We start from the raw sequence: 27751 nt of genomic DNA, 5'->3' as shown, positions 1-27751 counted from the left end.
CGGTTCGTAGTTCTAGTGTTAAATTAAATATTTTAACAATACACGCTACAAGTGACTTAATCAAACTTGAGTAATGCAAATAGGAAATTAAAAAAATTAAATTTTTGTTTAAACGTTGATGGTCGGGGGCCTCCATTTTCAACATAAACAGTTTGATCAAACGTAAAATCTTGTGTAGTTTGACAAGCCGCTTGTACAGTTTATTTGGCTCGTAAGTAGTCTGTGCTGATTTGCGGTGGAGGTGTTCGGTTGCATTAAAAAAATCGACACGAGACTAGCTAACGCAAAATAAACGCAACGCAAATATACAAGAAAATAAACAACAAAACCAGTCGACTGAACTGCACATACACAAACAACGACGAATCTATAAAAATACTCGTATATGGGAAAGTCAAGAATATACATAGCGGATGAGAGTACAATTTTAGCGTAGTCTCTTGCGAGAATTCAACGGACAATGAAGTGAACTTTTTACGATTTTTAGCATTTTCGCACACAACTATACTGTTCGCATTTAGAGAATGATGTATTAAAAGTAAAAAATAAACAAGTTTAATATAAAATACAATACAGTGTAAATGTACGCATTTTTGTAAAAGTACTTACATATTTACATACATATGCACACGAGTATATAGTGTATGTCTACACAAAAGTCAAGAAATGCCTTCGGTACATTAACTAGCAGCTATACCAAGTGTTCAGTGTGTGATAAACGCAGTTGCCGTACCAATTTATGACTGAATTGAGGCTAGTGACGAGAGCATATAGGACATTTAAAATTAAAAAGCAAAACGCACAGCTTAAACTCGTCGACATTCATTCAGTTGCAGAAAGGGATCTACAAAATCATACCAAAAATTGCTTGGTCCTAACTACGATTAGTACAACGATTACGTACAAGTGCCAGCGTCGCTAGTTGGCGCAAAGAAATACTCGTGGAAATCAACTTAAAGCCTAAACGCCGAGTGCAAACCTACTCACATACATACATCAAAAACGCTCTTTGTAGTATTTTATATTTGACCATGGATGTGTGGGGTGTATTTGTTGGTGACTCGACACTGTCGTACGGTGGGTCAGTACGCAACTCAAATATTCGTGACTATGAACAGTTTCCTTATGGCACATTCGAAAACAGTTCCAGTTCTCCATCTAGAGATTCATACAGCAAGGTTCAAGGTAGGGAATACATAAAATGCTAATACAAGTTAAGTGAACAGATAGTAGCAGTAGAGCAATAACAATGTGTTTTAGTGTTAGTCCTTATAAAAGCTATAATCAAATATTTACAGTTTAGATTAATTTAAACAAAATTTTACAATCTAGATATCTTCTATACCTACTACCTATTCAACAAGCCTTGAGTCCTATGTTAATCGCTCAAAAGTTTTCATATCTTTACACTAGATTTATACGTCTTATATGTATAAGAGCACCACTTGCAATATTTGTTTTATTTATTTATACATAAATAAGAAAGTTAAATGCTTTGAAAATATAAAAATCAACGAAAGGTCATCAACTCTTGTGATACAAACTCGTTGACGCCTATATGGTCAAGTAACAGATCACGCCCAACCGCCTTACTTGCATATATTTACTATGTATGTACATATACATTCATTTAACACATTTATCCATCCGTATATACGGGTATGCTTGATTTGTACTTGCCTACGAGCACGTTTGGATATTTTTTACTTAGTTGCACATACACAATCGTACTCACATGCATATATCTACTTATTTGCTTTTTCATTGCCAGTGTGCCTATTGCGCCTTGATATCTACAAAATCTAAACTAACCTTTCTAAAGAGATTTTCTGAATCCGCCAATGCACGATCATAAACATATTATATTAGGGGTTCTCACACGAGAAAAAAAAAATTATTAGTCAATTAACGAAAAGCGCTGCAAGTTATTTTAATTGAATTTAAAGAAATTTGTACATCTTAGTGTCTAAAATCCATCTAACAATGCATATTTTCTATTTCCTTCCTTTTTTTTGATATTTTAAACTTAAACTTCGTGTTTGACTATGCCAATTGCAAAACAGCTGATTGTTATTTTGCCAACTAGCGATCAAATTGGCAAGCTTGCCACCGCGGCGCTACTTGATGCTTAAACGCTTTCTTGGGATTTACAATCACGAAATATATGTAAAACTTCTAAGTAATGAAAGAACGAGCTCGACGTGAAGACCCCTATTGTTCATATATTTACATACATATGTATGTATGCTCGTTAGGGCGCGTAAATGATTCGTTGATATACATACATATGTACATAGTTCCTACCAAATTCGGGTTCCATATAAAATCATAAGAAAAAGTCTGTTAGGTCAATTTTGAGCTTCCCAAATTTAAAAAGAAGTTATCTTTAATTAACACAAAGTTAAATTAAATTAAAATTTATATAAACAAATACATACTTACACATATGTATATGCATCAAAAAAAAATTCCAAAAAATCCGCAATTATCTTTATGCCGAAAAAATTAATGTATACATACATACATATATACAAGCATATATAACCGTGATTGCCTAAGCATACTAGCATATATTATATAAATTACCTTGAAGAGTTATTCTTAGCTTGAAAGATAAGTTACGATTATTAGACCGCTTATCTAAGTTAAGTGCTTTGGAACGACGCAATATTGAGCGAAAAACCCTGTTTAAAGTGTTTACTTTTTTAAACTTATGTGTGAATGTACACATACATATGTATGTATATATGTAAGTAGTGTTTCTATTATATTTATATTTCTGTGTGAGTAAATTTCCCTCCTAAAACAGGTAAACAACATTTGTTGTTTATGCATTGCCTTAGCATTTTGCTGTAAATTCAAAAACAATGTTAGCAGTGGATCGTGAAATTAATATATGTATTTGCATAAAAACAAGTGAGGTCACATAGATACATATGTGAATATGTACATATGTATGTAATTCCACGAGTGAAAGCATTTTTGGTGAGCTCCTTTATTCGTTAGTTATCTTAAACATCGTGTAATATGTATTATATTATATTATGTTTTTGAAATATCCAAAACGACTTTTGTATTTTGGGATAGATCAATAATATCCATATCGCTTTGAAAACTATTATCAATCACATAACTAATTCCACCAGACGTTATATTCCACGATGTACATACATATGTATCGAATGTAAAGGTGGCGCCCATTTCGTACCGCTATTAACATAAACATTCTGCTGTTAGAGACAATTTTTCGATATTGTTGTTATTGTAACAACATTAGCATTCCCCATAAATGTGATCGGATATAAATCCGGGCCGTTCCATTACGTAGAACCGCCTATCAAGAGAACGCCTGAAATTGTTAAACTAATCTTGCGCCTACTACGCTGTACAAACACATTCGGCTATGGAAACCGCCTTACATGCATTTGCATTTAAATACATTAATCACGATATTTACATAACTTTGAATGGAAATTATTTTATTGCGTTTTCCGTGCATTCCAAAGAAACACAACAGCATTTTACTAAACATTTGCATTTTTTTTTTCTGTAACGTGCATTGATGTATAAATATGCTTAAGTATAAACTATACTCGCTTCCAAGAAATAAATGCAGTTTTCAGTAAAAATATTCGCATCAATCAGATTGCGATTATTATGAAAGATCAATGCGTTAGTTTTATTTCGCAGCAAATTCCAGTTTTTATTGAATTAAGTTTTGTATCGAAACATTGTGCCGGATAATATGTTCATAAAAACGTATGTGTACGTATACGTCACGTGTGCATATGCATACATTCGTATACATGCATTGAAGTGGATAAAGTGGATCAAGTGGTTACCAGTTTTAAACTGCATACATATATATGTATGTACGTATATGCACGTATGTTGATCTCAATTAAAATATATTTCTACATACATAGGTATGTAATGTATGCAGCTTTGAAAGTATGTAATGTATGCAGCTTTGAAAAATGTAATAAATATGAGTAGTTGAGTTGAGGCATAATCAACACATACAAATAAATTAAAATTTTCAAACCTTTTCTAAAGAAACTCCCTTTTTAGTTTTACATTATTTTACTTTTCTACTAATCTAAACTGAAAAATATATTTCCAAAGAACTGTAAAAACTTTGAACTGATTTATAAAGCGATGTTCAATAAAAAATAGCGCTTCGCTTCGCGCTATGACATATTCTTGTTGCTGTTGTTGTAACAGCATAAACATTCCCCACACATGCACGGGGAATGCTGCTGGAGTGGCAGTCCTTGGCCGGATATAAATCCGGGTCGTTCCGGTAACGTAGACCCGACTGTCATGGAAACGTGTTTCTTCTTGTTTCGTGGCTTTGCAAATAAACAAATTATCGCATTACTAACGGTGCATCTCAAAAAATGCTCTATACCATATATTTTCTCCATGACTGAAGAGGTAACCAATCCGCCATATGCACACTACCTGCTTTTTGTAAGGGTAAGCCAAGTCACTTGTTTATACTGAGAAATCGGTGTATGACTTGGAAGCCAAGAAGAGAGACAGTGGTATACAGAAGGAGCTGGAAAAAGTGATATCAAATAAGATCAACCAGAATTTCCATATAAAACACAGGCAACAACACTAAATTTTATAAAACTTGGAGGTTTATAAGCCAAAATACTATTTACCGTATTGATTTCTTTATTTAAAAGAAAAGTTTGATACCTTTAAAAAATTACCCGTTATAAATATGGTATATGAATGTAATTACACATTTCAGAAATTATAATTATCTTATCAGCGGTAAAATACATATATATGTATATAAGTACATATATACATCTATACAAAAACAAGCACTTAGTTTATTTGAATAAATAAATATTTAAAAGTAAGAATAAATAAATATTGTAATAAGTAAATGAGCGCATGCATATCTGTTTATTTCTCAACACGTTGTTTGCTTAGTCGATTAATCGCATATGACCGGAGGTATATAATATGTATGTATGTATGTATGTATGGCATACATAATGTCATTTATAAAAATTCATGCATGTATTATAATCAAAATTATTCATTTATGAATTTACCGATATACATACGCATACATATGTATGAACAGATGCACCGTTCTAGTAAAAAATTAGCTTATCAACGCGCAAGGTCATTCCAATTGTGACTATGATGGCATTAAGCTACATTTGTACTGTTTTAAGCTAAATAATAAACATGGTGCAGAAAAATGCAAAAAAACTTAGTTTAATTTCTAAATTTGCGTTAAAAAAGTATGTTGTAGCAGTAGCACATGGCAGCATAGCAGTCTCTAAAATATTTTTGAACAGATATTAATCTACGATTCTATTAATTTTATATAGTGGTCCAACTCTGTTTGCTGAAAAGAAGCACAGCACCTTCGAATATCGCTTATTAACTAACCTTCGCATATAACAATTCCATCACGTACATAATTGTTGCTTAAACCCTTTTTGGGTGTTTGGCCGAGCTCCTCCTACCATTTGTGGCGTGCGTCTTGATGTTGGTTCACAAATGGAGGGACCTAGAGTTTTGAGCTGACTCCGAACGGCAAATGTTTTTTTTTGTCATAAATACACCCGGAGATTTGCCATTGCCTGCCGAGGGGCGACCGCTATTAGAAAAAACTTGTTTCTTCATTTTAGTGTTTCACGGAGATTCAAACCTACGTTCCTCCGAATTCCGAATGGTAGTCACGCACCAACCGATTCGGCTACGGCGATCGCCCACATCGCGACCTATTAAATTAAATTGGGACTCATCACTGAAGAGAATAGTTTTTGATTTGTTAACCTTAATTGGTTTTTCACAGATATCTTAGACTTTTGTGCTAGACGGCAACCTCATAACGACGCTTTCAACAGGCGACTACGGACACTTCTCACCGATATTTGGAAATTTAAATATTTAATGCTTGCTACTGTTGCCCTTTGACTTTTTTTGTGTGGGCGACCGCCTCGGTGATCGACAGGCACTTTCTTTGTTTTAATGAACTTATTAATTATTCTCAAAATCGCATCTTTGTGTACATTAAATTTTGTAGAAATACTTTTTTGTGTCATTCCATTTTAAAACTCAGAAATGATCTCTTTCTGTAGTCCTATTCCAAACTTGTCTCTTGCCATTATAAATTTAATTTACGTTACCGGAATGACTGGGGTTTTCCCCGACCAAGAGCTGCCGCCCCCGTAAACTAACTCTGTTTAGTGAACCATACAACACCAAAAAAACTATTGATTTTATATCTTTAACAACTAAAAGTAACAGTAAAATATCGATATAATACTGTTGCTTGAAACTATTATCGGGAGTTGTATTGTTTTGTCCACGCATTTTTCGAGTTGGTATAAAAAATTTAACTATTTGTTTCTATAAGGAAAGGAGTTTGGTTAATTTGAAAACTTTAAATAAAAGTACGCATACCAAACTAAAATAATTTTACTTTTAATCAACATTCTACAAAACTGAGCTAGAAAAATAAGTATGTATGTTATTATTCTAGAAAGGGCAATAGTTGCATATGACTTGATCACCACTGTGTTATTATCAGTATTTTTCAAATGAACAGTGTTTGAAAATAGGCGGTGTTGATAGGACCCCCTATGCTTTGCTTTGATAATATATTATAATAGGACTATGAATAAGTTCGTGCGGTTTTTTTTCGAAATTTGAAACTTTATTGACGTAAAATGGTTACAAATTTAATATTCAAAGTATTGTCCATCGCTTACTACTACTTTTTCCCATCTTTCTGGCAATTCACGGATTCCCTTTGTGAAAAATTCGGTCGGTTTTGCCGCAATCCACGAATCGATCCATTTTTTGACTTCATCGTAATTACGGAAGTGCTGGTCAGCCAGGCCATGTTGCATCGATCGGAAGAGATAGTAATCGGATGGCGCAAGGTCTGGACTATACGGCGGGTGGGGTAGGACATCCCATTTGAGCGTTTCTAAGTATGTTTTGACCACTTGTGCAACATGTGACCAAGCATTGTCATGTTGCAAAATAACTTTGTCGTGTCTATCGGCGTATTGCGGCCGTTTTTCTCGCAGTGCTCGGCTCAAACGCATCAATTGTCGTCGGTAGACATCCCCCGTAATCGTTTCATTCGGTTTCAGTAGCTCATAATATACAACACCCAGCTGGTCCCACCAGATACACAGCATAACCTTCAGGCCATGAATATTCTGCGCCGACGTCGATGTTGAAGCATGGCCAGGGTATCCATACGTTGCCCGACGTTTTGGATTGTCGTAATGGACCCACTTTTCATCGCCAGTCACAATTCGATGCAAAAAACCCTTTCTTTTGTGCCGTTGAAGCAGTTGTTCGCATGCCATAAAACGGCGTTCAACGTCTCTTGGCTTCAATTCATACGGCACCCAATGGCCTACCTTTCGGATCATTCCCATGGCTTTTAAACGTTTGGAAATGGTTGATTGATCAACTCCCAAAGTTTTTGCAACCTCTTCTTGCGTTTGAGCCGGATCTTGATCGAGCAATTCCTCCAATTCGGTATCCATGAACTTTGGCGGCGCACCCTCGCGTTCTTCGTCTTCCAAGCCAAAATCACCACTTTTAAAGCGTGCAAACCACTTCTGGCACGTTCGCTCAGCTAGAGCATGCTCACCATAAACTTCCACCAAGATACGATGACTTTCGGCTGCTTTTTTCTTCATATTAAAATAATGAAGAAGAATTCCCCGCAAAAACACATTATTTGGCACGAAATTCGACATTTTCAAGTGTGGTAAAAATATAGTTGTTTACGCTTCAAATAAAAAACTTATACTGACGTTTGTGCCTTACGACAGTAGCTCTCCAATGAATGTTTGGAAATGTGGATCGATGGAATAATAATCAAGTTACGCCATCTGTTGTAAAACCGCACGAACTTATTCATAGTCCTATTATTATCAGTACTTGCTGATAGGTCCCTTTGCTTTGCTATACAAAATATTATACTTCGGTCAATTCACTCAAAACAATTTTTAACCAACAAATTCTCATAAATTAGCGTCGAGATGTTAACTTTTCCATTGTATAACATATGCACGTAGGTACATTTATACAAGTACATATATGTATTGGTATATACATACATATTTCAATATATTATAAATATTCGAAATCATAATGGTAAATCATTTATTTTAGTCTGCCTGAGCTTCTCCTCCAATTTGTGGTGTATGTTTGATATTTTCTACAAATGGAGAGACATACCCGCCTCCAAGCTGTTTATATTTTTAAAGCTCTTTTCATGTCAGAAGGTTTGCTATTGCTTGAGCCCATCACTATTAGAACAAATTTTTATATGATTTCATATGGAAATATATAACAAAATATATTTTATGTGGAAGAGATAACACATTTTTTCTGAATTGTCTATAAAAGCTTGCATTTGAAAAGTCTCGACCTCGGCGATACGTTTCTCACCAAAATGCTTTAAAAATTAAAAATCAAAGGTTAGAACGTGTTTTAAATTAACACCATACAATGTCAAAGCAATTAAGGTGTAGGTTTTTAAAAGGTTAGTTATTTTGGACTTGTAAGCTGGGTGTTTATAATAATCAGTAGTGATATGAAGATATATTGTTTAGACTCGATTCAAAATACATATTTACTGGGTATGTTTTTTGTTATATTTAGAGCAAGACTTCGTTATCTTAATTGTACATGATAAGTCTCTCCCGTTGTGGTCAGGAAACACCAAAATGAAAGAAAAGGTTTTTTTTTTAACAGCGGTCGCCCCTCTGTAGGTAATGGCAATGGAAAACCGCTGTCATGAAAAAGCATAAAGGCGGCGTAAAACTATAAGTCCCTCCAATTGTGGAGCAACATCCGAACGCACACAACAAATTGGAGGAGAAGCTCAGCCAATCAATGGAGGATATAAGCGCCAATTTATAGATATGTATGTTATATATAGGTATTTAACAATCTCATAATATAGGTTTGAGAATTGGCTGACTCCGTAGTATGTATGTATGTATGTATTATCATTTGTATTCATTTCATGTAGTTAACTTTTACTTACAAACTTATCGCGTCAGATTATCTCTTTAACTATCCATAGAAGTAGTTAATTTTAAGTGCAGTTATAACTTTGAAGCATCGTAAAAAGAATCTTGAAAAATTAATACAATTACGCATTGTACATGTGAATTTAAAATACTGAGTCATATGCTGAGTCAAAGCTTAATGAAGCAACGGCTTGAATGAAAACTAAATAGGAAATGTACACATATAACTACATGTACTTTATTTGGCAAATGCGTATTTTCTGTTGCAATACGTTATATATTGAAATTTGTTAGATTTTTCCCTTTATTAAGACTATGTAATGCACATGCGTTATACATATATAAAATTTGAACACTGTTAAGAACCTTTACTTTGTATATCAGCAACAATTATTCACAGTTAATATTATATGCTCACATATTCGCAGAACAAAGAAAGTTCTTACTCATTACGTTTTTTTATATATGTACATGCATATTAATACACATATGAATATTTTTATTTCCTTACAGAAAAATGCAGACAAGTAAAATCTGTAAAGGCCCAAAAGAAGGAGTGCCCCTTCTGCAGGGAACAGAAAAAGAGGCCGCTTACCACTTACATGCGCAAACGAGAGTCTCGCAAACATCACGATAGTATTTGTGAGGAGCATGAGGAAGAAATTGAAGAGAAGGAGTTGCAGACGACGTCAATGGAACCAGCTAATGTATCTCTGCAATAATACTCGAACACACAGCATTTAAGTGTCAACAAACCGAAGTGGATTTCAAATTGAGCAAGCGCGGAATATTTATGAAGTGCTAATAACAACAACAACAACCAACGAAAAATGTCGTGAATGACGTGCACCAACGACAAATGCTTTGAAGACGGTGCAGTTACTAGATCAAAAACTTCTACAGCTACATAGATAAAGGAATTAAGTAAAAAAATGCATTTCAACACGTGAACGAAGTAGTTTCTATAGCACAGCAACAAAAACACTACCACTTTCCGTATTTTTATACATACATATACATATGTACAGGAATAACAAAATAACAACAAAACAAGGAGGAAATATTACCACATAAAACTTATACTAAAAAACTAATAAATACTTTATACATTTATTAATAATATTCAGAACCTTACGTACGAATAGAGTAATACGTGTAACAGATATAACGCAGATAAATATGTATACACATTTCTTTTTATATTCGTATGTTCTTGCATATTTACATCCTATTTCATGGAAAAATCTGAAATTTAAATATGTATTAAAATTAATATATATGTACATACATAATTTAGGAGAGAGACTGAATCAGGCAAGCTAATGTTTTCAATATAAACGAAATAATTTATAATTTTTATAACCAAACCCTTCCAAGTATAATTGTTTACCATAAAAAAAATAAAATTATTAAAAAAAAAATAGCAAAAAATATGCATAAACGGAATGGCGTTGAATCTGTCTATATTAGACAAGACATGTAATGTAAATAAATACATGATATAGATATGTTTTGTGCACATGTAAACTGTTTGGCTTCTTGTTATTATTATGTTTGTACTTGTATACGCTTTGTAGCTTTGAAAGTTAACAAAATGAACACTTATAAAAGAAATATAAAGTTTTTATTTGTAAGTTGGCAATGTAATTATAAAATAAGAGCAAATTAAATACATATTTACATATATTTAATAACCATTACTGGTCTACTTTCAATTGAATAAGAGGGAATACATACATATGTATAATATGTCCAGTGTATCAATAAAGTTTAGGTACAAGGGTATTTTCTTTAATAAAGCAGTAATTTCTACATGAAAATCAGTAAATTACCGTCAATATCGAAATTATCAAGAAAAATATTTATTTTTATTTACGTATTCATTTTCACCTATCCATGCCAAATAAATGCCGAACATCAGAGAAGTATCAGCATTTGCAACTGGTCTGCAAACATTTATTAGTGCAGCCATATTTCCGCTTTTATTACGTGCTTCGAACAAGCCCCGTGTTTTTTTCTAGACTGCCATTCGATGTATTTTTGTGCGCATAACACGATTCTGATGTCCAAAAGTTTACAATACTAGAAGTAAAAACTCATGAAACATATCTTTTTACCACCACTTTTTCAAAATCCTGTCGTGCTAAAGACTTCAACTTATACTAAAATTAATCTACACCAGCTTTTTAAGGGAAATAATGAAAATATGTTTAGATATGTTTAAATATGAAACACTTTGTCGTTTTTACCGCAACTTTTCTCAACCCCGGACATAAAAGCCACTCATAGCCACCCAAAAACACCCGAACGGAGATCTTCAGCATATGCGTGTGTTGCACGATTCTTTGCACGATTTTGAGAATAGTTCATAAGTTAATTGAAATAAAGAGACTGTCGATTACCGAGACGGTCGCCCTCGCAAAACAAGCCACTGACACTTTGATAGGACCAACAGTCAGTAGGAAGTATCTGCAGACGCATGCTAATTCTGCCAATAGGGCAATAGTTGCATATTATTTGGCTACCACGGTATACGAGGTGTGTTCGAAATATTTATAAGGTCAAGGTTTCAAACTTCGCGGGCTACGTACATTCGACTTGCGATTATTATTTTTTTTATGTTGGTCCACTCGTCTTAAAGATATGTTCGCGGTTTTAGCAATATAGTGTGTTTAATTTGTTTGTGAGAGGCATAAATAAGACAAGCGTTTTGCGTATTAGACGTTTTTCTGCTATCGAAAAAAAAAATGGAGTAAAGAAGTTGCATCAAATTTTGTGTAAAAAATGGAATTGAGAGTTAAAAAACACTTGAAATGTTGACAGTGGCAGACGGCGAGAGTACTCTGACTCAAAAAAATTTTTACAAGTGGTATAAACTTTTCACAGAAGGTCGAACATGCTCGAAAGCTGTGAATGACGACGCTCGCACTAGACGTCCCAGCACATCAACAACCGATAAAAATGTTGAGAAAATGGAGATAATTGTTATGGAGAATCGTCGAATAACAATTAGAGAAGTTGGTTGGCTCATGTCATGCTATCTTTTCTGAAATTTTGGGCATGAAGCGTGCGATAGCGTTCCAATATTGCTGAATTTTGACCAAAAGCAAAGTGGCATGAGCATCGCTCAGGAAATTTTAAATGACGTCAACGATGATCCAAATTTGCTTAAAAGGGGCATAACCGGTGATGAAACATGGGTATATGATTATGACATCGAAACCAAAGCCCAATCGTTCCAATAGAAGAGTCCAGGAGAGCCAAGAGTCGATAGCAGAAAATCGCCGAACACGCTCAATCTCAAAAATAATTTGTATTTTAGCGGGAATTTATCGAAATTAACTGTCAAATCAAAAGAAAGAGTAAACCAAAAGAAAATTAACAAACGGAAATTTAAATAATGGTAGCATGACTTCCGGAAAGTGCCCAGTACTTAACGCTATAAACAGAGGACTTAACCAAAACCACCCCCGCGAGAGAACTGTTCTAATAGCGTTGGATCTATCCAAGGCCTTCGATATAGTTAGTCATTCCAAGTTACTAATTGACATCGAACAATACACTCTCCTGCGTGTTCACCTGTGTGTTCGACCCTCAATAGCATTTCGGGAAGCATTATTTCGAAGCTTCTTCAACCAGCAGAAGGAGTTTATTTTTCTCAAACACTGATGATTGATGACTACAAGCCATAGAAGTTCAAAAGTGAACACCTATCTCTCCAGACTTTCTCGCTTCTTCACCACAAGGGACTTCCAACTTCTCGCTTTTAAATGAGCGGTGTCCCTATTTACGACCTGGACGAAGAAGGTCAAACCACCACTGATGGTTAAAGTCGACGACACACCAATACCGACAAATAATATCTCCAAGTTACTAGGTGTAATCTACTCTATTTCTCGGCACACACTACCACGATTTCCACTAAAATCCAAAACCACAACAAGGTCGTTAAGTAGCACTTGCGGCAAAGACAAAGACGGCAACAAGGCTCTAAATTATGTAGCGTTCATCTAGTTGCGTGGAACTAGTGTTACGTGAACGAAGCTCCAGACCTGCCTATCAGAACAGCTACCAGATTTCCCCCTCCTAATGTTCCCATTAAAAATCTACGCAATGAGGCATCTATGCTCCCAGTTAAAGTCCGGCTATGCTCAGCGAGCAGTACCCGCTGGGGTGCTACCATAAGAGCAATGGCGTCACAGTATTGGTTCAAAGCATGCTGAGAAGATGCCAGGCTATACTCGACAACGATGGAGACTACACGGCTTATTGAGTAATTGCGACTCGTAGTTTTGTACATATGTACTATCGTGTGAAAAATTTTTAAATATAATATATATATTTTCTACTTCATGACACAGACTGTATGTGCAGCAACTGGCCCCTTACATTTACCCATCTAACACTGCTTTCCCTCCGGACCGACATCGTCGAAACAGCATTTTTCCTGGGCTTGCCGTTAGTTACGATAGACGATGTCGACCGGTGACTTCCCCGAGCTTAGCAGGGTTTGATAAAAGGCGACTACAAGAACCGAGTGCTTTAGCTTTAGCTGAAAACCTGTTTTCCTCGATTAGATACGCACAGGCTGCACTTTGTCTCTTATGTCTCTTATAATAATGTGGAAAAATTACCCAATGTATGCTTTGATTCAAATGACGAAAATGTGTTTGCAAAACACCGAGGCGAGCACCATTTTCGAATGTATATTTTTTTTATTAATAAGTACCGTTTTGGAAGTGTTTGGTGGTGAGATTAATTTCTCGATTTGGCATTGTCTATTAATTTATTTATTAATTTATAAGTTTTGTTTTCAATGCATAATTTGAACAAAAAAAAAAAGATTATTTTTTTGCGTATTATTCCTATACTGACCCAAACCCCCACCCCTTATGCACATTAAGACTCGGTTTTCTAACCTTTTAAAAAATTGTCGCCGTGGAGAACACAAATAGGTGATTTACTACTAAGGTTACATACTTTCGTACGATACGTCCAACACGAATACTATATTTTCCCTTAATTTTAATATAATACGAGTAGTATCAACATATTCTTGGGTATGTACTGTGTGAAATATTATTTTTGTGGTTATGCGATATGAATGCATCTGATTTATTTAATCTATTTTCGACCGCAAGTGTCACAACGTGCGACAAATATAATATAAAAGTTGAAACCATTAACAATTCCAGTCTTACTACACTTTAAGCTGCCTTGGCGAAGAGACAAACACATTTCCTAATTTCTAGAAAAACTATTAATTCGTAACGTTTTAACAATGTTTAAAAAAAAAATTGGATCAAATGTAGCACAAATACCTAAGAATGGGTCTAAAAATGGTGAAAAGCTTAAATTTAAAATTCAATACGGCAATTGTTAGTGTAGTGTTTTTTCTTCTTTCAGATAAATCCAAAAAGATGGAAACTAAAGTGAAATCTTGTAAATGTATACCACTGAGCTGTAAATGCAAACTCCGAAACGCTGTTAAACTGCTGGCAAAGCGGCGATATCGCAACTTATCGAATGGCATTCTTGTTTAAGTGTTACATTGTTAAAAAATAATATATAATAAAAAGTAAACAATGAAAAATAAAAAGCGCCTTACTTCAATTGTGCCTGATAAAGTTATCTTGCCTCCGATGGCACATCAAGTGCACGACGATGAAATACTTGTAAGCTTACATATCAAGCAACATATTTACATGCAAGGAATTGATTTACTATTGCACAAAAATATGCCTCGATTTTTGCTGATAGCCAACTAATACTTACATGCGTATTATTTTATTACCGAAAGATAAGATAATACTTGATGGCCTTTTTATTGGAATTCCTAGCTCTTAACAAAGTTTCTTATTACAATCATTTTGATATGGTATACAATCTCCAATTTGATTATGCCCTTCAAATAGAGGCACCCACAGTTTCATGCCACCTCTGAAAGGTCGATAGATTAAATGAGAAAACACTGTTTTTCATTTTATGGTTTTACGTTGCATAAATTGCTCATAAGAAAAATTACTCCTAGTTGAACTTAGAAGTCAGGTGAAGGGCTGCGATTTTTCAAGATAAAAAAAAAAATCATGTTAGCATTTCCAGCACACCAATTTGGTTTTCGTAAGTATCACTCCACCATAGAGCAAGTTAATTGTGTGACAAGCTCGCTAGACAAGCACTTGAGAAGAAACAATACTGTACAGCGGCATTTTTAGATATATCGCAAGCCTTCGATAAAGTCTGGCATGAAGGCCTGCTGTACAAGCTTAAACAGGGTTTACCGCACAACTGTCATATGCTCATAAAATCATACTTGGAAAAACGACATTATCTTGTTAAAGTAAACAACGAAACCACTAAACTTCACGCAATTAGAGCAGGTGTACCACAAGGAAGTGTTCTAGGCCCCGTCTTGTACACTTTGTTCACGGCAGACGTGCCAATATCAAAGAACACATATACAGCCACATATGCAGATGATACTGTCGTCATGGCCAGGAGTACCCTTGCCTCAATTGCTTCTGATTACCTACAAGAAAACCTTAACCGTGTTGGCGACTGGGTGAATGAATGGCGCATAAAAGCGAACGAAAGCAAATCGACGCAGATAAGATTCACGCTTCGAAACGGTTCATGTCCTGCCGTATCTCTTAACAGCGTTCCAATACCTCAAACAGTTGTCAAATTCAGGTACTGTTGTTGTTGTTGTTTTTGTAGCAGTAAGAGAAGCCCCGTCAGTGTAGAGTATATTATCGGTCGGCTTCGTCAGGCTCATCTAAAGGTAGGCCCAGGAAACTTGCTGTTTCGACAGGTTGGGTCCAGAGGGAGAGGGGTGTTAGATGAGTGGGTTTAAACGGGCATGTGAAAAGGTGGTTAGTGTCGTACGGGGGGCCTTCACATGCCGGACATAAGTAGGTATGTCGTGGTCATTTCTGGATAAGCAGGAGTTTAACCTGCTACAATATCCAGAACGTAATTGTGCCAGTGTTACGTGGGTCTCACAAGGAAGCTGGAGCTCTTCATCTGCAATGGGTGGTGGTTGGACTCCGATTATGGCATTCACTCGACAGGAGCTTATGAAGGTGGTAACAGTCTCCCGGTGAATTCGTTTAATGTCTGTCTAAACACTGTCCGGCCCAGTAGGTCCCTGTTTGTTTTGTCCTGGCTCAAGCAGGTGTCTGCAAGGGTATAAGCTACGGTAGCACTTTAACAGGAACTTCTTGCTGAGCAGTTTGTTATGCTCCTTGAGAGGTAGCATATTGGCCTCGTTGTGAAGGTGTTGTATTGGGGACATCAGAGAGCAAACTGTCGAAGGTTACACCTAAAATTTTGGGATTGTTTACCGTCGGAATTGGTGTGTCATCGACTTTGAGAGGCAGTTTGACCTCCTTTGTCCAGGTGGTAAAGAGGGTCACCGAGGACTTAGTGGGGGAAAGTTGGAGATTCCTCGCAGTGAAAAAGCGAGAAAGGTCGGTGAGGTAGTTGTGCACTTTGGAGCACAGACCATCGACGTCATGCCCGACGCCATTATCATTGAGCGTATGTGACCAGGGAGACTTCCTTTGGTGACTGGGGGAGTTTCGAGATGTAGAAGTTAAACAGCAAGGGTGAAAGGACACCACCCTGCTTTCACACACTGCTTTCCACTTGTCAGGGATAATGAGAGTGGCCAAGGACAGATTGAAGACCCTTGTGAGAAATCCTACTCCCAAGGGTCCCAGGTGCTTCAGCATCAGCTTGTTCAGTCCGTCGGGCCCAATGGTTTTAGATGATTTTGCTTTATTGATGGCCCCCTGAACCTCATCGCTGGAAAAAGCGCACTGTCGTTCGTCAGTTTGTGCAGCCGTCTGGTGACACGACGCTTGGCTCCGTCGGCCGGAGGATGCAGTGTAAACAGTCGGCTAAAATAACTCGCGCATCGCTTCGGGTCCAACGAAGTAAAGCCGTTGAAGGTGATTGCCACCTTGTCGTTGTGCTACGTCCGGTTCGACAGAGACCTAACCAGAGCTTACTCCCACCAGCGGTGAGATTGCTGGCCTTCAGATGCTCAACCCATTTGATCCGCTTATGTTGGTCTACCAGTTGCCGGATCTCCAAATTGAGATCCCTTATGCGGGGATCCCCGGGATAGACCTGGCGTAAGTGGTCACGTTCGTTTGCTAAACAGGCTGCTTCAGCTGGGAAATTGGGACGGATGTCCTTTAGCCTTCCAGCGGGGATGAAGCGAGCCGCAGCAGCTATGAGCACCTTGCGGAATGCGCGTTCGCCTGCGCGCACATCAGTAGAGATGGAAAGAGCGGCGAAGGTGTATTCGGTGAATTCCGCGAAGTCGGCCTAATTAGATTTGTTAAAGTTCAAATAGGATCGGAGATTCGCGGAAACGAAGCTGGCAGGTCTCTCAATCGAGACGATAATGGGCAAGTAGTCTGATGCAAGCGATAGCATAGGTCGCCACGTTATGCTATTTATCAGACCCGCGCTAGCTATTTTTAGGTCAGGCGAGCTGCTACAATTGCCCACTTACCTGGTGGGGGCGTCGTCGTTCACAGTGCTGAATGTCGAAGCGTCTATCTGCTCTGCCAGTAGCTGTCCCCTACGATCGTTTGGAAGGCTTGAATGCCAAAGATCGTGATGCGCATTAAGGTCACCTACGACCAATCGGTTTTCACCTCTGATGAGCGCACCTATATCAGGGTGATATCCTGCCAGGCAGCAGGTGACAGGGGTTATGTAGATATTATAAATTTCGAGCTCGGCATCGCCTGACCGGAAAGCTATACCTTGACATTCTAAGGTGCTGTCCCTGCGGTCACTGTCACCACCACTGTCACTGGTCACCTCCATTGTCTCGCTCGCGATCGTGTCTGTGCACGTTGTAGCCATCCCTGGTAATCAGGGAGGACCTAGCGTGCAGCTTAGTTTCCTGGACCGCAGCTATTGGGATACTGTGTTTTATAAAGTCAACTATCTGTTCGACCTTACTCGGTTGTCCGTTGCAGTTATATTGAAGAAGCTTAAAGCTTCTTGGTAAGGTAGTAGTAACACGGGGGGTGAGGGACGCGTAGGGTTGCCTACGTTGAGCCTGCTGTGCATTCCGCTGGTAGGTACTCTATTATACCGGTGATTTACTTGGCGACTTTTAAAGCGAAAGCAGCATGGACTGAAACAATTCAGCACTTGCACTAGACAATAAGGTGTTTATCTACAAATCCATTCTGAAATCGATATGGACGTACGGAGTTCAATTATGAAGCTGTAAAATCAAATCTAGAAATTATGCAAAGATTTCAGTCAAAGGTGCTTCGCATGTGTGCCAATGCGCCATACTTTATACGAAACGAGATATTGCACCATGATCTAAAAGTTACGCCAGTTTTCGAAGAAATAAGCAACCTCAGCCAGAGATACTCCAACTGACTTGCCACTTATCCGAATAACCGAGCTAATAACCTCTCTAAGATAAACTACTCTTCAAGACTAAAAAAATGTCAGCCTAACGATTTAATGCAGAGATTTAAAACGCAAAAGTTATAAAATTGTATTGTACTATAATATGATATGTATATATGTATGTTAAGATGTTCATTATTAAGTAACGAAATTGTTACTCCAAGTTATTCTTCTTTAAATTGTAGGTGAAAATAGTACTTATTGTTATTGTTATGATATTTTATTTAAATTTAATTTTAATTTTAAAAATATAAATTGTTACTTTTGAAGGCTGTTTCACCAAATCTTGGCTTCAATATTTAAGGTATTTAGGTCGCCCGAAAAGAAGGAATTATTATTGTACTTATATTATTCTTTTATTGGTGAGTTATTAAAATACGGCAGAGAAGAACTGCATACACAACTATGCAGACTGGTGGTAAAGATAAGGCGAAGTAATGGTTATCAAGCCTGATAATTCCCATACACAAACAAGGGCATAAAGCAAACTGCTGCAATTATCGGGGTATCTCGAAATTAACGCTGCGTATAAAATATTTACAAACTTACTTTATGAAAAAATACTGGAATATTCCGAACAAATTCTGAATGAATACCAAGCAGGTTTCAGATCCAACTGATATACAATAGATCAAGGTTTCATAGCGACATAAACTTTCGAGAAGTCTACTGCTTATTCGTGGACTTTAAACAAGCATAAGACAGCATAGATAGAAGACAAACTAAATTCTTGTTGCAGTTTACAGGCATCCCGCCAAAGTTAACTTAGCTTTCTATTATGACGCTAACAAATACCACGGCAAAGGTCCATGGAGAGAAGAGTGCTCAGAGTCACTTCCCATTATATCGGGAGTTGAACATATGCAGACGATATACTTATTATGGCGAAGGGCAGAAGTGAAAGAGTGCGTTTATAAAACTAGAAAAAATAATACGAAATATTGGGCTAAGAGTTAACACAGAGAAAACGAAGTTTATGGTCCGATCCAGCTACAGTTTAAGGCATGATAACCTGCTGATCGGAGACTGTGCATTCGAGAGTGTACAAAAATTTACCTATCTGGGTATCGAAATTTTAGCCAATAAGACAACAAATGATAGAGTTTTAACAGCAAATAAGTCTAAATTTATAATTTGAAGCTGCTTAAGTCAAAATTATTATCTCACGACCAAAAGTTAAGGATATACAAAACCTTGATCCGCCCCGTACTTTCCTATGATTGTGAACTATGAACGCTAAAAACTACTAACATTAATCAGCTGCAAGACGGTACCTATCGAATTAGATTAAATCATGAACTATTAGCAAAAACTGTGATAAGATTTATAAAATATCAGGGGCTAAAATGGCTGGGACACTTGTTTGGTATGCCCAAGGAGAGAAAAAATGGAAAGGCAGTTGAGTTACGCCCTGTTGGAGTTCGAAAAGAGGACTCCCCAGAAAGAGATATCTCGAAGACGTAAAAGTTGCCTTGGAAAGTTAAACGTGCACGCTGGAAGGAGGTAGCCTTAGATAGAGATAAATGGCGCACGGGTGTGAAAGGAGTAATGGTCCACCAAGGACTGTGATGCTAAAAAGAAGTATTATTTTTAAATAAAAAAAAGTCCAGAAAGCTATCCCATTAAATTTGTTTTTTATGCGACAAACTAATATTCAAAAACAGTACAGTCTCATTGAAGGTAAAGGCCTTTGATAGATAGGTTTTCTGTGAGGTTTGCACTTCGACCTTATAGTCTTTGTGCTCTACCCATCACAGTACCTCATCCAGACCCAGTCCCTTATTAAACTCAGCATAGAGGTGGGTTGGATTGAGCGTATGTGCCTTTTTTTTGACCAAGATGTCGCAACCTTCTTCGCCCTATAGTGCTATATTCAAGGAAAAGTTGAATTGATGTTTCTTAGGATTGGTCGCAAAAACGCCAAGAATCAGTGGACCATATCCCGATCATGTGCAGATGACTACGCAGCCTGCAGTGGCCTATGAGAATGTCCGTCAGCATTCTCAGTTTATCCTTTGTAAGGGTTATGAGCCTTTTAAACTGCTTTTGGTTATGGCAGCCCTAGCTCCTCACTCCTGAGCTGTGAGGTACGGTACACTCGACAGAGCTAGTTTACTGGGGTGGCAGCCCTTGGTCGGGAAAACCCCGAAATATTCTGGCAATGTAGAATCGACTGTCATGGGAATGGCACTCCCAAGCACCTCCTTGATAGTGTATTGTCCTATAGCAAGGAAGGGCTCGGGTCCTATTAATGGTGAGGCCGAAGATTCTCTCGCCAATGTGTCCGCTACGTCGATCCCAGTTATACCCGTGTGTTCTGGGACGCAAATTAGCCGGTTGCGATTGTGCGTTCCGACTGACTATCGCTCAGAATGGCAATTCGCTCATTCCGGTAATTTCTGTCGAATTTATTTCTGCACATAGATAGATGGCATACAACTCAGCTTGGAAAATGTTTGGAAAACTACACAAAGGCACAGAAGCTAAATGGATTAAATAGGGACTTGATATGAGCACACTGTCGAACAGTATGTTTGCAACAAAATTATGGTAGATTTCTGAAAGAGGAAAAATGCATGTAAAAAAAAAAAAATACCAGTCTAACGGTTAGACTTGATAGAAGTGAAACCTTCCGTAAAACAAACTGAGAGAGAATAAGACGAAAGCAGCATTAGGAGCAAGATAATTATAGGTTCATTATAATATTGCTATAAAGTTCATATTTTATTTTCTTCATTTTATCATTATTCATCCTCAATGTTTTCAATTTCAACAAATGATACGAGTGGCTTATGATAGATAAAATATGATACAAATGCTTTGGTTTCGATGTTGTCAAAAAAAATACCCAAACGGACCGAAGAAACAGACTTACAAATTTCTTCCATTTTCGTCTACTTGTATTCATATAAAAATTTATGTCTCTTCCCACCAAAGCTAAATGTATTAGTATATTTCTTCTTGTATTTATTCAATCCCGGCGGTACTGCAATACCGGGCCAACCCGTGGCAGAGGTGGAGAGCAAGCCCCTAAAACACTCCGCCCATTTCCAAAAATTAGTTTAACATTTGTTGTCCTCCGATGGAGGATCTATCAGATGTTAAGCTGATAACCACACTACCTAGTCAATACATTTTAAATAACAAACCTAATAAACCTTTTGAGAATTACACGCTCACAAAAAAAAAATTAATGTACGAAATATTTATACCGATTCACTTAAACTGACTTTCAGTATCTAAACCAAAAATAGAAAAGCCAAAAAACTGTTTTCAATAAATAATCAGAAATGTCCTACAATGCAAATTTCAAAAAAAAAAAAAATTTTATTTCTTGTGATTCGAACCAAGAATTTTGGATCGGAAGCTCACATTGCTAGCCGCTCGGCTATCGCGCCATACTGTCGGTGCTGGCCTAAAAGTTATTTAGTTCTTCGCTACGTTTATATGTTGTAATTCGTTTCACTTTTTCCCAAATCACTCCCAACGATTCTAAAGAAGTTTTCACTTCAAAAATTAATGTACGAAATATTTATACCGATTCACTTAAACTGACTTTCAGTATCTAAACCAAAAATAGAAAAGCCAAAAAACTGTTTTCAATAAATAATCAGAAATGTCCTACAATGCAAATTTCAAAAAAAAAAATTCCATTTTCGTCTACATGTATTCATATAAAAATTTATGGCTCTTCCCACCAAAGCTAAATGTATTAGTATATTTTTTCTTGTATTTATTCAAAGCCGAAATCCCGGCGGTACTGCAATACCGGGTCAACCCGTGGCAGAGAAGGAGCAAGCCCCTAACACACTCCGCCCATTTCCAAAAATCAGTTTAACATTTGTTGTCCTCCGATGGAGGATCTATCAGATGTTAAGCTGATAACCACACTACCTAGTCAATACATTTTAAATAATAAACCTAATAAAACTTTTGAGAATTACACGCTCACAAAAATTATTTATATCAACATATAATATAACGCTTCGTAACTAAATAACTTTTAGGCCAGCGACGACAACATGGCGCGGTAGCCGAGCGACTAGCAATGTGAGCTTCCGATCCAAAATCCTTGGTTCGAATCACAAGAAAAAATGAAAGTTATTTTTATTTAGTTCGTCGCTACTTTTATATCAACATATAATATAACGCTTCGTAGCCAAGAAGGTCGCTTTTTCGTTTCACTTTTCCTCAAATCACTCCCAACGATTCTAAAGAAGTTTTCACTTCAAAAATTTTCACGAAACCTTAGAAGAAACCAACAGTCTTCCAAAATAACCGCTCGATCTACAAAGGTAAAAAACAAGGGTGGATGGGCCTCTTGTACAACCCTTAGAATTTCAATCTACGAATTCTATATTCAGTCATAGGCTACGTAGTCATTTTTAGAAAGCTATGCTAGCCAAGACTTAGACAAAATTTCTTCTAACATAGGACAAGCTATCACACCTGCAACACGTGTTTCTTGTTAAAGATTCCTTAGTTATGTATTTATATTTAAAATTTTAAATAAAAATTACAAAAATTCTACAATTCCACGGTGATAGCAGTAAGTTAGCTGATGTATTTTTTTTTCTTTCGAAATGAAATTACGTAACGTATTTATTGTTAACATTCAAATTTGTAATTTAAAAATTGAAATTTTGTAATTCATTAAATTTAAAATATTTTTCAAAAATAAATGATACGCAAAAAATACGCAATTTGTTTTAGAAAACACCAGGGCGGAAAGTACTATTTTTCAATGTTCCAATCGAGGAATCAGAATCGTTGATGTGGTCCAGATCATGCCGAACACATCTTAGAGGCAATGTTTTTATTTGTTGTGACCACTTTTCCCGTGAAGATGTAGTATTCATAGGTAAAAAAAATCAGATTCTGACAAATTTCAAACTGCATGCCGGCCGTTGAACGAGGCTCGTCACCGCTGTATGGAAAAAATGCGTAACACTACTATCAAAGAAAATCAACAAAAATCAAGTGTTTTGTAACCACTAGCGACTTGGACTTGATTATTTAAAAGTTAATAAGCTATAACAGTACATACGAAAAATTATTCAAAAAATTATGATTCAAGTTTGAAAAAAAAAATGGTTTATATTGTTTTTGTTATATGAGTTAAGCTTTTATGAAAGTTAGACACTAAATAAACAAAAGTAAATAGATAAAACTGGTCAAAATACCACACACCTGTTTTATTGTCGATGGGTGTATGCACTTACATATACAGATGTATGTTTTAAATTAAAAATATAGTATATTTAATTTGTTTGATTCTCTACTTAAAAGCAGATCTGGCATAAGTATAAGCATAAGGGTACCGCCTTGTCCTACTTCCTGTTGTCTCTCTCCCTTTGCGTGCAAGATACCTATTCTCTTATCTTTTCATTGCACACCTTTATGAGCACTAATTGCGAAAAGCAGACAGCAGAGGTTATTTTTATAGTACAATGGCTTTTTGCCTCCTTTGTTTTGTATTTGTTGTATTAAATTAAGTATTGTAAATACATCACAAGTATGTTTCAGTCTGAAGTTGGTTGACATCGAGTTATTTTCGTCTTTATATTTACGAAACATTTCATTCAACCAGAAAGCGCAAAAATTTACTCTAATAAGCAATTCGCCTTTGTCTTTTATTTAAAACACAAAGTGTTCTGGAATATCCGATTAACATTAAAACGTGTCTTTGGAATTTTTTTCAAAAGAACCAAAGAAAAATATTTCAACTTTTTTATAATATAATTTTTTCGTTTGTTTATTTATGACCAAATAAAAAACTATTGCTTTACAAAAGCCCTCTAAAAGCAACCTTGATCTTATGAGCTTGATATCAGATCCAGCACGCGAAAGTAAAATGTGATATAAAACGTATTCAATGTTTTCATTGTTGTACCATTAGATGCTCTCCAATTTTAATAATCAAATTTTCGGAAATTCTCAATGAAAAATACTAAAATTGTTAAAAACTAGATCCCCTGACCAATGAATTATGATAGCTAAGCTTATAAATGATTTCGGATATAAATGCAATCATTTATATTTATGCAAGGATTTTCGCTCACTGGTATGTTTAAAAAAAAAATGATACAAGGTGTCACAAAATTAATCACCCCATCTGAAGATTTATAGTTTTTGCAAATAGCGTCGCATGCCACTCATATTTGACACTTGTTAATCAGACAGCTGCAGTATACAAACAGACCAGCAATGGAGCACCTAAAGGTCAAAATTAAGTATTCCATTACTCAAAATAATTTTTTTTAGTAAGTTATTCAGTGGATTAGTTCTGTGCCACCTTGTACACGTGTAAATTTCTTTGTATGAATGTCAATAGTTAATATATTTGAAATGTAATTAATCTTACCCTTAATAGCCATGTCAGAACACTTTCCCGGTATGGTACAAAAGATACTCCGCCCATTGTGGTCTTTTTGGCATCCGCAAGTGCGGCTATTACTTTACCCAAAGTCAATAAGCTTTTATTTATGCTAACGCCTTCCCGCATACGATCTCCATTCGTACCCACCGTCGAAATACGTTCACTACCCGCCAAATCAACCAAACTTATCCTGCTTCGTCGGGTTTGATGTGTGCCATACGAGATAGCCTCTTCCGTCAAAGATTCGTTTTTCGATAAATCATTACCAATTTCCGTCAAGTTCAATACGATATTAAATATAGAATGTGAACGCGAACTTTTGTCGTTCATACCGGTGGCAGCTGTTGCACGTTGTGAGTTACCTACTGCAAGCCAATTTCTCATAGCCTCATATGAATCTACAGGATGGACACTAAGATCCACCACATACGGACCCCAGATAGGGTGTTCCCGCACTTTTAATGCCGGTCGATTATTCGCAATTGTCGTGGTTGGAGTGCTAGCCATATGCATATTTCTAAGACTGCAATTGGGTTCTCCTTGAGTCACACAAAGTAAATCATGTATTTTCTCGTTATATATTTCAAAATAACTAATTTCGATTTCGGCGCGTATTGTATTTTTATTTCTATCCAAACGTTTAAAAAGTTCTCGACAAAAGCGCGGAATTATTCCTGCTTCGGGATGTGGCGCACTGTTGCCTGATGCATCGTCGTCTAAAGCTTCAATACCCATCATACTGTAAGATTTTCCGGAACCGGTCTGACCATATGCAAAAAGACATGCATTGTACCCTTGAAATGCTCGATCTATCAATGGCATCGCCGTTCCTTCAAAGACATCTCCTTGGTTAGCGTATTCGTTACTATCAGGATCTGTGGAATCGAATACATAATCGTAGGTAAAAGAATGGGTAAGGCCTGCTGAAGAATCGGCGGTCATGCCTGCGGAAACTGTCAATTCATTTTTGAAAACGCGTACCACATTGGATACTTTGGCCAATGAACACTCTTGAGCGTTTAAAGGACGGACGCGCACAGCAACCGTGAGATTACTCATCTCTGTATCTAGAGCATCGTTTGTTCGAGTTGACGAAGCTGATTCAACAATTTGCTTAGGTTTTGTTTTATTTGTAGATGGAGTAGATTGTGGCGTGCGGTACCTATTCATAGGTGTTGACACCACTTTACGAAATAGGGATGAAGGAGTATAACAAGCATTTAGCGCAGTTGACCGTGGAGTTAGTCGAGGCATATTTGTGGAACTCTCATTAGAAACTACTTTATTCGCTATTTGTTTATTGCCACTTTTTTCTTCAGAATTTAGAATTTTATGTGTAGAATCCGAGTTATACACAATCCTCCGTCTTAAACCACTTGGAGTAAGTCTAGAGCGTCCATTTGGAATAGGGGTTACTTCTCCGGCAGCGGCAACATTTGTACGTGAACGTGGAGTCCCTTTACTATTCATAACTAATAGTTTTTGGCAGTGATTAATTTCACAATCAATACAAAACTTTAAAATAAATAAACGTTTTCATGCAAACCGCGCGTTATGTTGATTCGAATTATAAGTCGCAGCGGTGACATCAATGTCAGTGGTTTTTATCGATAATTCAAACGGATGCATAGCACAGGGTAGACAATAGTTAATAGATTTATACTATGTTCCCACGGCACGCAATTCGCTAAGTAGTTCCCGAATTGCCGTGTTTCCACAAAGCATTTGCAGCTTTATTTGGCAGCTATCCATCTTGGTCTTATCCCTTGCTTTTTATTATTATTCACTTCAGGGGGAAAATTCATATCATTCATGGGCGCTGGCTGTTCGTCTGCCAGAAAGTTTGAACCTGAAGTAATTATAAGTACTTTACCGGTACTTTAACCATTTCACCTATAAAGCCATATTTTATAAAAATATTCATAAATTGATATACATTTTCGAAGGACTTGTTTGTCCCAGATTAAACCTTTAGAGGTTAATGGCAGCTTGATTGCCAGGCCTTGTGAAGTGTAATTTCTTACGCTACTCCTAACCATCTACCTGTTAACCAGCTCCCAACGTTAGTGAATAAAATTTTTAAATACATATATTTCAGTGTTGTTTAATTTTATTAAATTTTTTTTTTTCACTTTTACGCATTGTTTGGAGTTTCAATCCATCACAAACTCTCATCATTTCTGGAGAAGGTTTTCATAAGCCACCAAATTGCAAAAACAAAATGCATATAAATTTCGTTTTTATACTGCTGCCAGCTGCTGCTACCCCTTGTAAAGATTCACATTGCTGTTGAATATAAATTTTGACATTATTACGGGATTTATGCTATTCACCAGGACATCAGAAGGGAGAAACCAAATCAGCTACTACAGCGATCTCATATTGTATGGAATCTCCACGTCTGAAGTTTAATAGCTGACTTATCCCATACAGTCTTAGGTATGTCGAATTCATTCAAGGTGATGTCATTGGAGTAGCTGATTTTTCGATTATTGTCAAAAACCAGCCCAAGTGCTATCTCCTCTAATAGATTCGCTTGAGCTTCAATGTATTTTGTTTTAGCAACTTAGTGGCAGAGAATACCAAAAAACAACAAAAAATAGAACACTTGGGAATTGAAATTACATATTGATTTTGTAAAATATATCCCAGTCTGTTTACACCATAATGTAGATAGAATTAACAGCGCTTTCTTCTAAAAACTTTAATTGGTTCCAGAATACCTCTTACATGTTGAAGCATAACCTAAATAAAATTTTAAATGTCTGAAATACATGCAACCCTTATAAATAAAGCCTTTGCACATACATATTTAATCAATTTAAACATTATTTACTACAAAAATGTGGCAGCCTAGTTAGAGAGAAACTTTAACAGG

At 36.5% G+C, this 27751-nt stretch overlaps 2 protein-coding genes, 1 long non-coding RNA gene, 1 other non-coding gene and 1 pseudogene across 4 annotated transcripts in view; 2 read left to right on the top strand and 3 right to left on the bottom strand.

The window, feature by feature from the left end:
* The window catches only part of LOC129247177 (kinesin-like protein KIF14), a 36717-nt gene extending 10283 nt beyond the window's left edge, over nt 1-26434 (bottom strand). Inside the window, exon 1 of the mRNA XM_054886170.1 lies at nt 24859-26434. Within this exon, the coding sequence (XP_054742145.1) occupies nt 24859-26343 (1485 nt within the window). The 5' untranslated portion in view covers nt 26344-26434. The remainder of the gene's footprint in view (nt 1-24858) is intronic.
* Nucleotides 420-10753, top strand: LOC129247178 (uncharacterized). The gene is made up of 2 exons (XM_054886171.1): nt 420-1185; nt 9558-10753. Exons 1-2 carry the CDS (start codon nt 1032-1034, stop codon nt 9764-9766), a joined length of 363 nt encoding a protein of 120 aa, XP_054742146.1. The 5' UTR covers nt 420-1031; the 3' UTR covers nt 9767-10753.
* Nucleotides 14251-14643, top strand: LOC129247179 (uncharacterized). The gene is made up of 2 exons (XR_008582541.1): nt 14251-14386; nt 14451-14643. It is a non-coding gene; the product is annotated as an uncharacterized LOC129247179 (long non-coding RNA).
* LOC129249564 (U2 spliceosomal RNA) lies at nt 21456-21647 on the bottom strand. The gene has a single exon (XR_008582666.1). It is a non-coding gene; the product is annotated as a U2 spliceosomal RNA (small nuclear RNA).
* Nucleotides 22228-22411, bottom strand: LOC129249541 (U2 spliceosomal RNA; annotated as a pseudogene).
* Nucleotides 26435-27751: the final 1317 nt, after the last annotated feature.

Source organism: Anastrepha obliqua, chromosome 5, assembly GCF_027943255.1.
Source record: "Anastrepha obliqua isolate idAnaObli1 chromosome 5, idAnaObli1_1.0, whole genome shotgun sequence".
NCBI classification, from domain to species: domain Eukaryota; kingdom Metazoa; phylum Arthropoda; class Insecta; order Diptera; family Tephritidae; genus Anastrepha; species Anastrepha obliqua.
This window is presented reverse-complemented; position numbering and strand designations above follow the sequence as displayed.